Source organism: Falco cherrug, chromosome 12 (genome assembly GCF_023634085.1).
Source record: "Falco cherrug isolate bFalChe1 chromosome 12, bFalChe1.pri, whole genome shotgun sequence".
Classification (NCBI taxonomy): Eukaryota; Metazoa; Chordata; class Aves; order Falconiformes; family Falconidae; genus Falco; species Falco cherrug.
In genome coordinates, this window is record NC_073708.1 from 8,309,946 (window position 1) to 8,327,338 (window position 17,393).

The 17,393-nt window shown below is 48.8% G+C and overlaps 1 protein-coding gene across 1 annotated transcript; it reads right to left on the reverse strand.

The window, feature by feature from the left end:
* Nucleotides 1–35: 35 nt before the first annotated feature.
* On the reverse strand, nt 36–17,393 carry SCYL3 (SCY1 like pseudokinase 3). The gene is made up of 14 exons (XM_055724364.1): nt 17,279–17,393; nt 13,599–13,890; nt 12,908–13,093; nt 12,124–12,237; nt 11,105–11,161; nt 10,251–10,353; nt 9,555–9,666; nt 8,840–8,917; nt 6,592–6,731; nt 5,682–5,869; nt 4,991–5,162; nt 3,074–3,217; nt 1,798–2,534; nt 36–470 (listed from the first exon to the last, which is right to left on the reverse strand). Exons 2-14 carry the CDS (start codon nt 13,761–13,763, stop codon nt 408–410), a joined length of 2,259 nt encoding a protein of 752 aa, XP_055580339.1. The 5' UTR covers nt 13,764–13,890; nt 17,279–17,393; the 3' UTR covers nt 36–407.

Sequence of the window (17,393 nt, forward strand, 5' to 3'; positions counted from 1 at the left end):
GGGGAAAAAAAAAAAAGGCACATTAACCAAGGAACTCGGTGTGACTTTCATTTATTGTCATCAGTTTTTCAGAGCAGGGATGAGTTCTGGACCAGTGGCGTATACCACTCTGCCTCCAGTAGCACGTCAGCACCATCATGCTGTTCCTCTTTCCGGTAGCAGTGGTGCACATCACAGCTGGGCATATTGCTCGAGTGCAGGCCTCACTCCTGCAGTTTTTGGCACAGACTGGAAAGGAGCATCCATTGCAAGGGCTCAGGCCCCACGGGATCTTGCTGGCTGCTGCAGCAAGTGCCTGCCTTCTGGCAAAAGCAGTGCTGAGGTACTTAACTGTTGTATTGCGGAAGCAGCGACTTCTCTTACAGAATCCAACACACCACAGATTGCCTTTGTCTCTTTCCGTCCCATTACCAGTTAGTATCATCTTCCCAGTTCAACTCCTCTTCTTCACCCCAGCCTGCAGCCTCGGCCTAGAATGACATAAAATTATCAGCACTAAGGCACGTGTACTGTACTGAGCACAGCCACAGGAGCCTGCGTGGCTTGTGATGGCAGAGCAGGACATTTATCCAGTATGCTAAAAGCCCCTCATAAGACCAAAAAAGAAGTGCCCGTCTTTGCAGCTTTCTGTCCTAAAGAACTTCTAAATACAAAAGGGAACAGTTTAAAGATAAGAGCAAGCTACTGGGGAGAGCGGGTTGGGTTTTTCCCACCCACTAAAATTAAAGCAAGAACTGTTTATCCCAAACCCACTTTACATTAAGAACTGGATGCTATAAACTACATTCCTTTCTCCCAGGAAACAGCTGTTGTCCTGCTGTATTCTAACACTATGAGTTTGATCTCACCCATCCACTGACAGTCGTGACTGCACTATAGTGTGTGATACTTTTCCCCTGCCTCATGGGGTTGATGTGATGACAGAGTTTATTTTCAAATAAACAACTTCAGTTTACATCCAAGGCTCCTCTCCCCATGCTACCTGCTACCCCTGTGCTAGCACTCTTGAGGCTGAATTAGCGAAACAACTTGAAATCAACACCTATTCCCTAATGGAGTTAGGTGTTCAGGTGGTGGTGTTGGGAGTGCTCCCTCCTCTCCTAGGAAACCACAGCAGTCGCTGTGATGGGGCTACAGGGATTTACCTGCTTACTTGAGAACTCCTAGTTCTCTGAAATGGAGAAATGTTTCTGCTATTCTTTCATGAAAACAAAGCACCCAAAAAGCTTTACTTTGTAGTCCAGAGGTTCTGGTTTCCTGGCTCTTTATTTACAGTGCTATTAGGTTTTCCCAGAAGAGCCAGGAGCAACACCAAGTCCTGAGCATCCTCTGTGCTTGAAAGCTCTCTTCCATCTGTGTGTGGGGCTGTTTCAACAGACAGAAATTCAGCCTTGTTTTACCTCTCTTGACAAAGCAAGACGCTCCCTAACCTCGTGGAGGATCCTTGCATCCAGGATACAGCAGCATAAATTACAAGATGGAGATAAAACTCCTCAGTCAGTGTCTTTAGCAGTGTAGGAGTCCATTCCTTATTTCTTAACACAGCTCCCTTGGTACTGTAGTAACCGCCCACTAAATTACCTGGTGCCTGGTTTAAGATGCATCATTCGAAGCTCAGCATCTTGTATTCACAGGTAAAGACTCAACTGTACGGTTGTATGCTGCTGCTGCTTCCTCAGGTTACCCACCATCTGATTAAGGAGCCAGCTGCTGCTACAACTGTGTTGTGGTATGTACATGCTTTAGGATCCTCTCAAGCGTGCAGTCACTTAAACCCCACTGCCTATAGCCTCTTACCTCAATAACATCAGCTGCTGCAAATTTGGATGAAAACAGCACATTCTGGGAGGCACCTTCTCTGCTGGATACTACACCAGAGTGACTGGGAACAACTGCTTCTGTCCTCGCTTCAGGTAAAATCAAGATAGCTGAAGAAGGTTTAATGTCTGGGATCATGTCAGCAAACCAGTCCAGCTCAGGGTCTTGCACAGGTTTCCTTTTCACTTTGATCGTGAATTCTTCTCCTAGGCCAGACTCCAGTGAAGACTTCAACCTTTCCTTAAAGGTTGGTTTTGGCAGCACAGTTTCTCCGAGTTGCTCTGGATGGTTCCACTTGTCCTTGCTCCAGCTGTTCCCAGGGCAGGACGTTTTGGGGGGACTCAGTCTGAGGCTTTTGAATTCTTTGCTCAGTTGATGGGTACCTGACAGAGGCCTTGGCATTTCAACTGCATCAGCTTGTGTCACAGTGAGGCAATTTCCTGAGGACAGTTCAGGACTAGGGCTCCTGGGCTCAAAGTCATCCCAAGGCTTCTCATCAACATCATGTTCAGCAAAATGAGGTCCCACACTGCCCCGTGGCTCTCGGGGCTGAATCTGAATGTTCACAGTTTTCTCAGCATCTGTCTCCTCTGGCTCGCTCCAGTCTGGCCACTCCTCTGCTGGCTTTTCAGAGGTAGTCAAAGAGTTCCTGCTGCTCCCTAGTGTATTAATGCTTCCAGGAATTCCATTCAAGGGAGACTGAGTGTCTTGCTCACCTGTGGAAGACAAAGGTGTTACATGTGCCTGAAACTCCTTGACATCATAGGTAGCACCTGGCATGGAAATAAGCCAGTAATGCCAACTGGAAAGATGATTCCGTGCTAAGCTCCTCTTGTTCTAAGAAAGCACAGCCACCTTTCTGCGTGCAAAGGAGGGGTATTAATCTCGAAACTTTGGGGCAATAAAAGCTGACTGCTGATAAGCTACAGGTGGCAGAAAAAAGGCCATGAAAGTAAACTGAGTCAGCTCCTGAGGCCTACCTGTAGATCTACCAGGCTGTGGCAGGGGTGAAGAAGCATAGCAGAGAACCTGCTGTAAGGAAACAGAAATTCAAGGCCAGCCAGCAGCCTCTATCAGACTCTCAAATAACTATTCCCTAGGAAGTCAAGGGTCACGCTCTCCTTCCTTCACTGTTACCTTCCTTCGTTCAGTGAAGGTTTCAGATCAGTACATGGGGAGAAATGAACATCTTTTCAAGCAACACATTTGTAGAACACTTGCTTTCTAAAAAGGAAGAGCCAGGGCTAAGTTTTACCTGTCTTTGAAGCCAGTGGATTGTCTCGTCGCACAGAAAGCTTCTTGACAGGTACATTTCCAGAGACAGGGAACACACTAGAATTGTTCTTCAAGAGCAGGGAGGTTTGATTTCTCTGATTGCTTACAACGTGACTGGGGGAGTCTGCAGGGATAAAAGAAAGGACACCAGGTCCACAAGGTGTGTTGACAGTCTTAGTTGAAATTGCCTGCAGCACTGGAACGTTCTTATTTACAGCGCTGACGAGCAATACTGGATGAAGACTGGCACAGCAATCCTCCAGCTGCACCTCTCAATCTGTATATAACACAACACTCCTCTGTCCCTGCCATCTGCAGCTCTTGCCAGCACAAAGTTCAGGCAACTGTAAATGGTCAGGTTTTGCTGATAGGTTCTTTCATGAAATACACAATGAACAAACTGATTGTCATCAGAACAGACGCTTCAAAAATGCTGTGTGACACCTGGCTGGATCCAAAATCCCAGCTTCTGTACTGCATGGCATCACCCGTTCCCTGTTACCTGCCTCTCGTGCAAAAGCACAGCACTGAGAGTCGCAGCAATTCAGAGGATAAGCAAACTCATGCGAGGGCATGAGCAAAACTGCTTGCAGGAACACAGGCCTCTACCCCGAAGGCTGTGTGACAGCCTCCCTCGTGTCAAGGGACCCCAGTCAGGGCCACGCTCTGAAGCTGCAAAAGGCAGGTTTGTTTCCCTGAGCCAGTGACAGTGGCTTGGCAAGTGCCTAATTCAGTTTGCTTTTGGGAGTTGCAGTGTACCATCAGTGGTGGCGGCGATTCACCAGCATTGGCCTTGGCTGCACAAAGCTCTGTTGCCACCACCCCAGCACAGCATCCGCTTCCACGTGGCTTACCTGTGCTCCAGTGCTGCGCCTGCCTCGGCTGTGGCATTGGAAAGGTCTGCCCTTAATGACAGAACCCACCCCCACCCCAGAGCATCCTCGATAGATCCTTTTAGGGGCTTAAGCAAACAGCTTATTAAGCCTCACGCGTTCAGCCTCTAGCACTTTTTTGCAGGCTGTCACTCGCTAGTGAGGACAAAGGTGGTCTTTTTGTTGTTTGTCAGCAGTTAATCATGTCTAATTTTAAACGTATTCTGAAAAATAAGTCTGGCCTTGGCATGCAATCCAAAGGGATTTATTTACTATAGTCTACTAAAATAATGTAAAGAAAAATAATGCAATGAGCCATCCACAGATTTTAATAAAGGGTGGCAGCTGTCAGTACACACATAATCAGGAAGAAAACATTGATACTTAAATTGATCTCACTTGGTATCTATATATCTAAAGTAGAGCAAATGCAGATTCTTCCCTCCAGTTATAAGCATTCTTAGTTTCAATATCCAGAAAAACTTTCCCATAGTACACTTGGTTCCAAGTTATCTAGCAGGTGCAGGGACTACTGTCTTCATCTGGATTAGCTGAAAAGCCTCCTGAGAGCTGAGAAAATAGGGAAGTTCGTATTCTTTTTCCAATCTATGAATAGAAATTAGGGGAAGAGGATGAGATTTACTATTTTTAAAAACATGAGGGACAGAGGGAACATTAAACAACTATCTGGATTAAGTACATAAGTCCTTTAGAAGGACAGTATGATTTTCCACCAGACACACACATTTAACAATCTTTGCTTACAGAGATTCTTAAATGAAGAAGAGATTTAAATTTTTCCCCATGTATTTCCTACATGTAAAATATTTTTATAAAACTTTTCTTCTAGTATCAATTCTGTATCTGCTAACAGCAGCTAATTTAGAATTGAAGGTTAGCTGCACATTAGCTTTTTTGTCAATTAACCTGTCAACAGCAACACATTAATCATCCAAGAGGTTCTGCCTATGTTGCTTGGACAGAAGGGGCAAGAATCCCGAGAGCACTCTGACCATATCATTTACCTTCTGGGGAGAGATCAGCAGTCTTCATGAAGCTTGGTGCGGAGCTTTTGAAAATCTTTGTCCTTTCTCCACCTACAACTACTTCAGGCCCAAGCAGCGAGACGAGAACTGCTAAGCTGTGCAGCGTTATCGCAACAATAGAGTCACTGGTATCCCGAAGGCCCAGCAATACCTATGCAAAGAACATAATCATGTTACCAAGGGCAGAAAATTCTGCTTTTTCACTTCTTTCCCCTTGAAATGTTGTATTGCAGCACATTTCATTTCTATGATCTCCCGCAACTCTCAGTGGGTACTGGATGTTACTTTGTAGCATCAAAATCAGCCTTCCAGTTTGTGTTGCAAGCTAAAGAGGGTGGCTGATCCTAGTGCCTGAGGAGCGCTGGACCATAACGCCAGGGCACCCTGAGCTTAGACCAGTCACTCCTCCATTCTTGGCAGCTGTGGTGTGAAATAGAAACAGTTTCTTGTGACGGGTATCAGCCCAAGTGGTGTGCATGATGGCATCAGGTTTAACAAAACCAGAACTCCAGATGAGGATGGGGTGTGAGGGTTAGGGCTTGCACAGAACGGAGGTTACAAACTGTTTGTGGCCAGTGCTCTGAGATCCTAACTTTAAGCTAAGAACCAACCCAAACAGTAGAAATCCCATATTCTAGGATATACCGCATATTGTTTTCCTGTCCTTAACCTGTGGCAGTATGATGTTTTTCAACTCTTCCCGAGAGAACAGTTCTGCGTAGGCATGAATGTGAGACAGCAACACCATTCGGACATGCTCCTCGTGAACCTCAAATAGCTTCAGCAGCACCGGAATGACGTGCGTCTGGAACAAGGCTGGCGACAGGAGGCAGCTGGTCTGGCTTTCTCCAGTTTGCTCTAGGGAAGAGAGGTGAAGATGGGAAAAGGCTGCTCAACAACAAGACAGCTCACCCAAAAGCTACTCGACAGGAAACAGTCACAGCTGAGATTTACAGTGTCACCCCACTGCCAGGTCTGACTCTTTGTCACCTGCCAACACGGCCTGCTTGGGATGTCAGAGACGGGAGGGAGGAGAGGCAGCACTGCCACTGTCCATTGCTCGACAGCAACAGCTTTGAACACCAAAGGGTCCAACAGCCTCAAGGCGGGTATTGCTTGGCTGAAACACCAGTAGCTATTTAGGAAGAACTTTGAGAGAAAGGAGGCAAACAGCAGGGACAGAGATGGCTGGGGATCCAGCAAGTCAGGCTGAGCACCTCTTACAGAGGGAAGGAGAAGAGACTGAGCACTCTTTACAAAAGAATAAGAAGACAAAAGGGCAAGCAGGGCAGGGGAAAAGCGAGACGAGGGATATACAGTGAGCCACTGGGAAAGGCTGGGGTGGGAGGGTAGGGTGACACATAAACCTGGGAAAGAGCCCAGGTGATTCCTAGTTCTCCCGGAGCAGTGGAAAGTACTGCAAAGGGAGAAGCACATCTAACTCCCTTTTACCGCATGTTACAGTATTTGTTCTGGTTAAATAAACAACACTACTCCCTTGATTCAATGCAATGACCACTCTGAGTTCATCCCAAACTCGTCAGTAATAATTGTGACGAGAGAAGGTATTTAAAGGTCACCTTTCTTTGGCCCCAGCAGATGAGGAAGAAAACTCTTGACAGCTACAGGTTCTGCAAACACGAGCTGATTGAGTAGAAGAGGCACCAGCCGCGATGCTATCAGCTCCTCTGACAAGCCGGCCACCCTGTCCAGCAGGAATCTGTGTTCCAACAGAGAGCAGTTAGTAACAAGGCAGCCTTCCATGCATTTGCAACTGTTCCCCTTCATCCCAGTTTCCCCTCTTGCTGTGAATGCCTTCTTTCCTACAGTGTCTGTCGCAGCCCCTCACGCTGTGTGCGCTCAGCCTAGCAGGACAAGGCTCTGCTGCTGCCCGAGGCTTTTGGGCAAAGATAACGCAGAACAGGAGCCACAGACGCATCCTGTAAAACCCCACACGCAGATCACAGGTTGTCACGAGCACATCCAGGAGCACCACCGCACCTGCAGCTGGCACATGAAGACCGTGGCATCAAACTGTCTCTGAGCTGGTATCTCCCATGAAGTGCTACAGCAACAAAACTGCAGGAAAGAGTTGTCCTCTTGCCCCACAACCCGGTGCATCGAAAATGAATTTTCCTACTGCTTGAGAAAAGGCTGTTCTACTCACCACACAAGGGAAGTTCCCTGGGCAAAAAGGGAATCCCATTTTGAAGCCATTTCCATCTAACATTTTAGAGGTGGCCGACAGAGCATGGGTTGGGTTGGTTTATTTTTTAACTCCCAGAGTTTGATTTCGTGCAACTGCTCTTCCCTGTAGGATTTTCATTTTAAAAATGGCAGTAACAGGTATGGCTTTTCTCTAGGCTTGGAGGAGACTAAGGGCAATAATGCACATGCTGTGAAAGCCTCTCAGCCTAATAAAGGGGCAACACTGCCTTATCTTTAAGTGAAGTATTCATTCCCTCCCTCAGGAACACTGCTGTTACAGAGACAGTGGGAACAATTCTGAATGCTGCTGCTGAGATCCCCTTTCCCCTCTTATTTCCTCAACTTTGTGTCAAGCTAGTGAAATCAAACTCGTATTACAGCCAATGGTGACCCACAGCAGTATAAAACAGGCCGGAAAAGAGCTCTGTAAGAACATCCAGGCTCTTTTATGGCTTCTCCCTCTTTCAGGCCCGGATAATGCCATGACTACACGGAAGCTTCCCTTACAGAACACTTCTTGGGGGCCATGACAATAGGTTTTCCTGCAGATGCTGCACTACTGCAGTCAAGACATCTGCTACAGACAGCAGCTTTACCCACACAGGGCTGGTTCCACAAGAGTAACTCACCCAACATGTTTTATTGAAAAAACTCTCAGCAGTTTAGAAGATCTGCCTAAATGGAAAAAAATTTCAGCCTCAACAGGTGCTTGGTGCTAGATTTCCTTTTTCTGCAAACCCACATCTAAAATAAAGCTACTTCTAAGACTGAGGCAAGGGAAAGACTCTTTTTTCCAACACGTTAATAGGTCTCTGATAATTCAGAGTATTTTGCAACTGGGCAAGCAGATAGCTCTCGTGTAAAAAACCAGGACCCCGGCACAGCTCCAGTGAGGAACTGTTCACCAAAGCTCAAGCCGCTGTTACAGGCCATGCTCCCACCTCTACTGCAATACTACAGCACATGAAAGGCTTTTCAAATAATTCCTGCTTAGCTGTGGTGCAGTGGGAGGGGGAAGAGAACCTGAATAATTTAACTTCTGTTCATAACAGCAGCATTACGCCCCACAAAGTGCATTAACTCAATTAGAATGTGGACAATGGAAAAATTCTTTCCTTTTCATAACCCTGTGCTTCTGGGAAAGCTTCTGTTCTTGGCCCTGCAGGAGCTCAATCCAGCTGCTAGCAAGCAGACAGGATTCAGAAAAGCACACCTGAAGTGACACATGTCACCACAGTCCGGTTTCTGACTGATTCTTCAGCGACAGCAATTGGTCTGTGACAGGTACAGACACCGCTGCCCACACAGCCGTGCACAGCGTCACTCCTGTGCTGTGAGTGTGTGAATGAGGCAGAGCCCAGCAGGTACTACTCCCGAGTGCCAAACCACTCACAAGAAAATGGGAAAGGAAGGAGTGAAATTTCCTCTTGGATGCGATCACTACTTTGGCTGTAGTGCCCAAAATACTACAGAGCAAACAGTGTTCCGCTAAAGCAATCGTAGCCTGCCGCCTGAGGAACTACCTCTCTGGCCACTAGCCTTCCCAGGTGCCCCCACAGTCCCGTTTGGCAGAAGTATTTCTGAAATAAGAAGCTTCCAGATTATACTTTCTTCACTTACTTGAAAAATTCAGTTTTTTCCTCCTCAGACTTTAGTGTTAAGGTCTTCAGAAAATTCACAACTTCCAGAAAATCATTCCTAAGCACAAAAACGTATGCTATCAAACTGTGATCCTTATTGATGCTTAAACCACCCACAACTAAGAGATTGCAAATTCCTGCCTTTATTTAGCAGAGAGAACTAGACAGAGGGAAACAAGTCAAACACTGGCAGACCAAGAACAGCCAGTGTGGAGGTGTGACCACTTCCCCATGCAGTGCCAGAGGAAGACCCCAGGCAACGTGGCATCAGCCACCTCTCACCACCTTACCAGGGCAATGAGGAGAACAAAGTGCTGCCCTACACTAATGCCACCACCCAGAAAAGCACTCAGGTGACAGCAGACGCAGCTCTGTGGGCATTGTCTTGCAGCCTGCTTTGCTCCAATGGTATCACTAATGACTTTATTTTCTAGAGCATTTCCTACCACCTCCCACGAGCAGGGGGAGATCCAGCTGACTGGGTGTGACTAAGGGACACGCTTCTGTCAGCACTGCCAGCTCAGCACCTCATTTGGAAGGCTGATCATGCTTGCTTAATTTTATGAGTCTCTTTGTCAAAGATCCCTGTAAGAGGCAGGGAGTCTGCACTTCCCATCTGGTAAGTAACACAGTTGCAACACAGAAATAAGCGGTATCAAGACATACCAAGAGAGGCAGGATCTTCCTTTCCTTACCTGAAGAACTCGTGAGACAGTAAGCTGGACAGTGGTGGACGACACTTTGGATCTGGATTTAGTAGCGTACAGTGCAAGGTTTGCTGAAAGCTGGAGAGAATGTCCACTGAAACTGAAAGCCAGAGCGCCTACAGTTAGCCTTCTCTCTCAACACCAAACAAGCTATGTTCAGGAGTCCTCCACCCTCCCCAAAACTTAATTTTTAGCTCTGTTAAACAACAAAATTGCTCATAACTGTCCCTAAAGGAAGGGAAAACAGCATTTCCATTTCTCTTCATAAGCTGCTTGGCTGTTGGGGCACCAAGGAGTGCTACTGTCCTTCCAAGAAGCTTCCTGCTCCCTCTCTGCTAGAAGGCAGGAGACCTGCTCAGCCGCGGAACACAGCACCCACGCACCTGCACCCATAACCCCGATGAAGCGGCTGGTGGGGCAGGACTGAGCGAACCCCTGACAGCGCAGATTTGGGAGTGCTTGGGTTACCCGGGCTGGTGACCTCCAGCCACATCTGACAATGTTCAAATGCAGGAAAAAGGGAATACAGAGGAGCTGGTTTGCATTTTAACTTGGCAAACATGAAGGACAATGGCCACTGAACCCGTAGCACATCTGCCAGCTGCAACAAAAGGCAAACAGCTCAACGTGCACAAAGAAGCTGCAGAGGCCTGTCAATAGCAAAATAAACGTGTCATTCCTCACCCTGATCATTTAGGACTGTCAGGAGATTTTCAACTGTTGTTCCAAACGCATAGGCATCCCTCGCGTGTCCGTAGCTGTTGGGCAGAATTTTGAAATCTGCAGACTGAAAATAAAACCAAAAACATTGGCAAAGCAGGAGTTTATGAAATACCTGGTAGTCTCCATGAGTCTCTGTTCCCGCCCTATACACTCTCCAGTTCTTTTCGTAGCCTCAAAGCTCCACTAAGTACCCTAGAACTTTCTAGTACAAACAGAATATTATACTAAAAAAACCCTCCACCAGGGACTTTATAACCCAAAGGAGCAACTACATCATGATGAAACAATTCGCTGATGAATGCATGCAGCAACTGCAGGTCAACAGCTGTCAGCATTTCTATGGAAACAGGTGATAATTAGAGAGAGAAGGAACACTCCTTTAGCATAAGCAACTCAGAGGATGCTTAATGTCTGGGAGGTGACTAACAAGTGAGAAAAAGGCTGTTACAAGAGCTACACAACCATGTGACCACAGCGATCTGGGCAATCTCAGCAACTACTCTGTAATTTTTGCAAAGCTTTGGTGATTTTGAAGCATTAAAGCTGCAGCACAAAGCGTTTGAAAAATAGTATGAGAACCTGCTGTCCCATCGTTCCTCATTCAGAATTTCAGTTCCCTGTGCCCAGCACCATTCCCAAACCAGGGATGGGACAGAAGGGGGCAAAAAGGAAGAGAGTGAACTTCAGATATTACCCAATAGCCACTTCCTCCCATTCAGGCATAAGAAAACAAATCATGTGAATGAAAATTTATTTCCTGAACATCACACTTTTGTTGCCAGCACAAGGTTCCTCCAGCAAGTGACGTTACTCACCATCTCCTCACAAGGGATGCATGACTGGTCTCGTACCGACTTAACATGACAGAGGAACTGGAAGGAGAAGAAGGGAGACATAAACTGCCTCAATGGCTTATCTGTGCCAAGCAGCCCGAGCAGGCTCTCCTCGCCGGCCAGGGCCGAGCGTGTGGCAGGAGGTCCCTTCAGCTGGCACCCAGGGCAAGCTGCACTTTGCTTTGCCCAGAGGGGGAAGCAACAAACGGGCCAGGTGTGAAGCACCAAGCTGACAAAAAGCAACTTCAGGGCATCACAGCCAGCTCATCCCTTGTAGTCCTCCATCCTATCATCCCGCATGATCTGTCTGGACAGGGAAAGGATTTCATGAGCTTTATCAGTCCGGTTTTACTGCTGTGCTCTTTGCATTGTTGTGCACCACCACACACACCAGCTGCATATGTCTGCCTGATCCCTTCTGAAAGGTGATACACACCAGGGACACTCGGTACAGTTCATGAAGGATTTGTAGATCCTCCTCGAGAAAAGGCAGTATGTATTTACGACACAGTGCCAGGCTGCAGCAATGACTCTGCACAGCATGCAGCAGAAACCAAACCAGGAATTTTTCTGCTAATACCAGTAACAAGCAAAGATGCCAGCAGCAGAAGCAAAGGAATCATTTACATTATTTTCTTGATTGATTCATTTCAATCTGGATCTTCCTGTGTCACACTAAAGCTGGTTTTTTTTTTCAAGTTTGTTTTTAAATCAGTCCAAGGAAGCAAAGATTTCTCCCTCTCTTCAGTCTTAACCGACCCTCCAGCCAGCAGTCTCCCTTAGCAAAGCAGCTGCCTTTTGCCTAATGGGGAGTTAGCTTCTGTCTGTGTAGACATTGTAGTGTACAGTTACGGCATCCTTACAGCACAGATTCAGATCAGAGCTGGAAGTGAGCCAACACACTTAATAGTAAATTCAGACACCTAGAAGGACTTGGGCATTCACATCCACAGATGGCCAGCTGCAGCAGGCCATGAGCCTGCACTCCGCTTGGCACTTACCTCTGGGGTGGCTTCATTGAAGTTACAGACGGTTTCCATTCCTCCCAGCTTCCAGTGCCCATCCTCACTTACAAACACGGATGATAAACAGACATTGTTATGCGTTAGGTTTCCCTAAAACATAAAGAAAAAAAAAGAAAAGGATAACAGACTTGGGTATAGGTGAAGACCTAAAATCTTAATCAGCGTTAATTAGGTGCTGTGAGGAGCTGAGGAAAAGCTGTGAAAAAGCACACAATTCTAAAGGCCTTTCGGGATGCTGGCGACTAGCAGGTATCAGGCAGAAGGGCTGGGGTTTTAGAGCAGACAAAGCTCTAATTGTCACAGCCCTTGCAGTGTTACCGTAAATCCAGAGGAGACCTCTGACTATGAACACAAGGCCCAAAAGCTACAGTCTGAGCTGGGATTGAACTGCAGTCCTGGACAAACACACGGTGCCAAAACGGGAGCAGTGACACCAATCTCTGACACGTGGCAAGAGCTGTAAATAAATGCCACGGCCAAGCAATCCCATCTCCCCAAAGTAAGCAGCACTACAAGCAGATGTCACTTCATGAATGGAGAACTGCTCCCTTACTTCAAAAACCCACAGCGTTTTCAGTTACCTTTCCTCCTACAAAGCAGCCAATGATTTTAGCAATTTCAGCCTAAAAGAACTGTGGGGTGAGTGTCTGTGAGGAATCATGAACGAGACGGTCATCCAGGCAAGCCCAGGTACAACGCTCTCCTGTCACATTCATCTGGCTCCCACCAAAGCCCGATAACTATTGCCAGTGATACCCACCCTGTCATGGAGGAAGATGAGCGCCAGCAACACATCGTAGATCCCTGCACAGACTTCTGCGGAAGAGAGCGTCTCCAGGACCATCTCCAAAGGCTTCACACGTTCAGTAACCAGGTGGATCCCATTTGCTTCCACAGTGCAAGAGAGGAAGCGCAGAAGGCAAGGGTGGCGCAAGGTTTTCAGGTGCTTCCAGAAACAAAGATGTGCGTTAAATCTCCTCCAAGGCATCTCTTTTGGCTGCAGAGCTTAGCCTTGTACTTTTAGCCAAGTTTTTGGCTTGAATTTAGACAGCCCATCCCTGCTCCTCACCAAGCACTGGGCACACTCACTCATTGCAAAACTTCTTATAATACATCTAGATACAAAGTCTTACACAGAATACACATAGTATTTTGGGTAGGATCCACCTCCCTGACTTCTGCCTGCAGGAAGAGACCAGTACTTTGCACAGTAATGCAGGTATCGCTACCTGAACATCACTGCCTGCCGCCACTCGCGCCACGTGGCGCACGATGAGTTTCGCAGCTGCTGACCCCCTTCTTCCCCCCTGCACGGCAGCCAGGGTCAACTTCCACCTTTTCTCCTGCCCTTACTCCCCAAGGGTTTGACCCTCATTAACTGATTCCTACCCTGCCAAGAAAAAGGAGGGACAGCTCTGACAAGTCTGTCCCAGGCACGCTCTCTACGGTACCTTGGCAGCTTTATTAACTTTATCTTCATTCTCTCGCTTGTAGACAAAAACCGAAGCGAGTTTGCCATCTTGTAGCACAGCCGGATAAATCGTGTGTCCAGTTGGCAGCGTGAAGGACGGCTCTTCTAGTGCATAGCTCTTTAAAGCGCTGTTCTCCGAGCCCATCACTTGCAGAGTCTGGCCGTTGTAGAGCTTCCCCCTTGATGACAAACAGGCCTTTGGGTGAAGGATTATTTTTTCCAGAGAGATTTCGCTCCGGCAGGTGCTGTACAGTTCTCCTTCAGAGCATTTTCTGCAAAACAAGGAACAGCCATGAAGAACCTTCAAAAAATCCCCGTAATTTCTTTTGTAAAGGAAACCAAATGTCCACAAAAGGGTTCAGATCAACAGGCGAGCAGCATTCCAGCTGTGGATCTAGGAGTGTGCTGGTATCTGTGTCGGCATCACCATCAGTCATCACCAGTTCCGACACACAGATGAACAAACAGTACAGCATCCACAGTTAGTCTTTGACTGGCTACCAAACCGAGAATCCACCAAAACCGGGATCCACCAATACCCCCAGTCATGCAGACACCTACTCCAGAGGTTTAATTCCAATTCAGCACGGTCAGCAGTTCGGAACCGTGACTGCCACCACCTCAGGGCACAAGGAGCCCCTGGCCTTCGTAAAAACAGCCATTCCTGTTCCACAAGCCGCAGAGGATTTCAGTGAAGCTACAGTCAGGTAACCTCCGCCAGCGGCATGCTTCCCCATCACCACCCCCCGACTGCCTTCTCTCCATCTGACAAATACTCCATCTGCCTGCCAGCTCTTCCTCCCACAGCCTCTGTCAGGAAGAGACCAACACGGACTTTTGTGCTGCTTCCTCACACACAAAACTGGTAAAACAAACATGCTGATTGCAGAGGCTCTTCTAGAAAACACTGACAGAGCATACATATGCTCTGGGATCAGGCTTGTGATCACAGGCTAAGGGTGAGACCCAGAATATCGGTCTGTATACAGAAGTTAGCGAACGATCTTTAGTAATGAAAGGAGGAGAGTGCAAAACCTCAGTTTTCAGGAAAAGTGGGGAAAAGAACTGCCCACCCCCCAAGTGTGGTTTTGCAACTGGAGAACTGCTTTATGATGGTTGTTTCCAGCCATGACCTGGGGCTGCAGGAGGGCAACGACATGGGATTGGAGGGCAAAGACACGGGAGTCTCAGCTCCCTGACAGGGCTGCTCCAGCAAAGCTGTGGTTCTGCTCCTTGCTGGTGTCTCTAGTTCATGCCCTCCAGGAGCTCCAAGGTCAGCGGCGCTGGGGCCTTTCGGAAGGACAGCTGGTCTGTTAACAGTGTCCTGGCTTCTTTTTACAGCCTCAATTAAGAATTAGTTAGCTAAATGATTGCCCAACACTTTCCCCAAAGTATCCTATATTTAAATGTGTTATGATCTGATGTTTTTATTAAATGTAAAGATGCCAACTGCACAACCCACTAGTCAACAAGAGCACCGGGAAGGAGCAGAATGCTCCCTTTCTAATAGGCTTCATACAAATCCTTGCTCACGCATCGTTTAATTGCCTTTGTTAGCCAACTCTTCTGTAACAAACAAGTAGCTACAACTCCAGATGTGCTTCTCGCTAGGAGGAATGAACCCTATGAACACATTAGATACGGGAACCAGGACACCTTACAGCTCTTAACTCGGATGCGAACAGACCTTAACCCTCCAGAGCATACCAAGTGAGTGTACAATAACCACCACAGCTTGAAATTATGTTGTGGTTTTTTTAAAAATTAAGCTTCTGTGTCCTGATCCACCTAAAATCTAACACTGAATTAACCACAGAACACGCAACCTCCTATCATTCTCTCCCCTCTAGTGTCAGGGATGGATCTGCACCTTTTTAATGCCAATTCCTTTAACGTGACCTTTAAGAAATAAAGGAAAAGCCATGGAAGTTTGAACTGCAGCTTCCCAGCACTACACAGAGGGGCCAACAGGTGAAAAGGAAACATGATGCAGCAGTTACACGTTTCTAAAAAGGACTTTTCTTGTAAACTCCTTGGCACAGAAGGCCTCACACTGCCCTGAGATGGACGGGCTTCCCCTCCAGCCGGCCCACGGAAGCTCTGCCCTGGCTCACCCCAAGTTAATGTTCCACCCATGTGCATTGGCACCGGCTGCTCCTCTTGGGCACAGCTCAGTGCATTTATCTGTATCCTCTGCTCCTTCCAGCTTTGCTTTGTTTGCTAGCTCGACTTTAATGATTTTTCAGTCAGACTGTGCATATGACAGCTGAAAGTCTCTGCGGTGACCCAGTGTCTCCCACTCCTCCAAATACATATGGATGTACGTATTCATTCACCGGTTACAAACTCAGCTTCAGAGATGCCTGCAGTTCAGAAATATTGTAACCTCAGCTTCATTGAAATAACTGCGATCTACTTGAGTGCCACTGTATGACAGCCAGCTCCAAACAAACTTCCCCGACTCCAGGTAACCGCCTCTCAGGAGCTCTCAGGACCAGCAGCTGAGCGCCTTAAGTGAGCAGCTTTGAATAACCGAGCGGCAACAGCAGCCCGTGGAACCACGAGCCGTACTTTTCAGGAGCATGTCAGCTTCACAAAACTACCTCTTGGTTTCTTTTCTTTTTCACGGCACTCCAAGACATGTCAGCTATTGAAACTCCAGCAGGCAAAAGCATTTGCAAAGGTGTATGCCTTAGGTGTATGTTTTAGGTGGCTGCCCACTTTACAACATTTTAATATCATATTTCCAATAAACTGTAAACACACAGCGCACCGTGAGATGGAGAGGAGCCCAGCAGGGAAAGCCAGAGGGACTGGTAGTTAAGAACAATTTGGGTTTGCTACCATAAACGGCATTAAGTGTTGGAATTTCAATTTAGCTTCTTTGTGGAGCGATAACACTCTGCGTGCAAGGCAGCCACATGAAACACGTACGCTAAGCCCCACCACTCCACAGCTAAGAGCGAGGCAGCTCCCAGCTTTCCGCTGGCCCTGCCACCCCCCATGCCGACAGAGCCTCCTGGAAGCCGCTGTCAGGGGCAATGGCAGCTTTGCTCCCCCAAAATGGGGTTTCCCAACACCCGTCGGCCGGGCACCTTGCAGGGGCAGCGCCGGGCACGCAGGCAGGCGGGCAGCAGCAGGCAACCGCCGCTCCGGGCCGGGAACCGCGGTGCTGGGCACCTTCCGCAGGGCGGTCACCCGGGCAGCAGGCGGGGGCACGGAGCACGGGTTAACGCGGGGAGCCCCGAGAGGCACCGGCTGCCGGGAGCCACCGGCTGCGCCAGGCACGCAGCTCAGCGCCAGGCACCAACGCGGCACCGGCTGCCCCGACCCCAGCCCCGGGGCGGGCACCCGCGCCCAGGGAGGCCGCAGCCCGCCGGGCTGGCAGCACCCGGCCCGAGCCAGGCCCCGGACACCGCCGCGGCCCAGGCCCGGAGGGGCGCAGCGCCCCGGCCCTGCGGCGCCAACGTCCCGCAGCCGGGCGCCGGCAGCGCCCTGCCCAGCTCCCCGGGGCCGCCAGGGCTGAGGTGCGGAGGCCCCCGCCGCCCCGCTCCCAGCCCCGCCAGCCGCCCGGTGACGGCCGCCATAAGCCCCCCGCCACTTGCCACCGCCCGCCTCCGCCATCAGTGCCCGCCGCCCCCCGGGAAGGCCGGCGCCCACCTGCTCCCCGCCGGCCCGGGCAGGGGGTGCCGCCTCGGCCCCGCCGGCCGCTCCCTCCCTCACGGCGCGGCCGCCCGCTCCCGCTTCCGGCACCGGCGATGGGCGGGACCGGGCA

Excerpts from the sequence above, each read along its gene's own strand:
- SCYL3 (XM_055724364.1), bottom strand. The coding sequence starts at position 13,763 with ATGGGCTCGGAGAACAGCGCTTTAAAGAGCTATGCACTAGAAGAGCCG. Across the intron at positions 10,354-11,104 it reads GCATCCCTTGTGAGGAGATG|TCTGCAGATTTCAAAATTCT; the intron begins GTGAGTAACGTC and ends TTTTATTTTCAG. Across the intron at positions 9,667-10,250 it reads GACAGTCCTAAATGATCAGG|TTTCAGTGGACATTCTCTCC; the intron begins GTGAGGAATGAC and ends TCTGGCTTTCAG.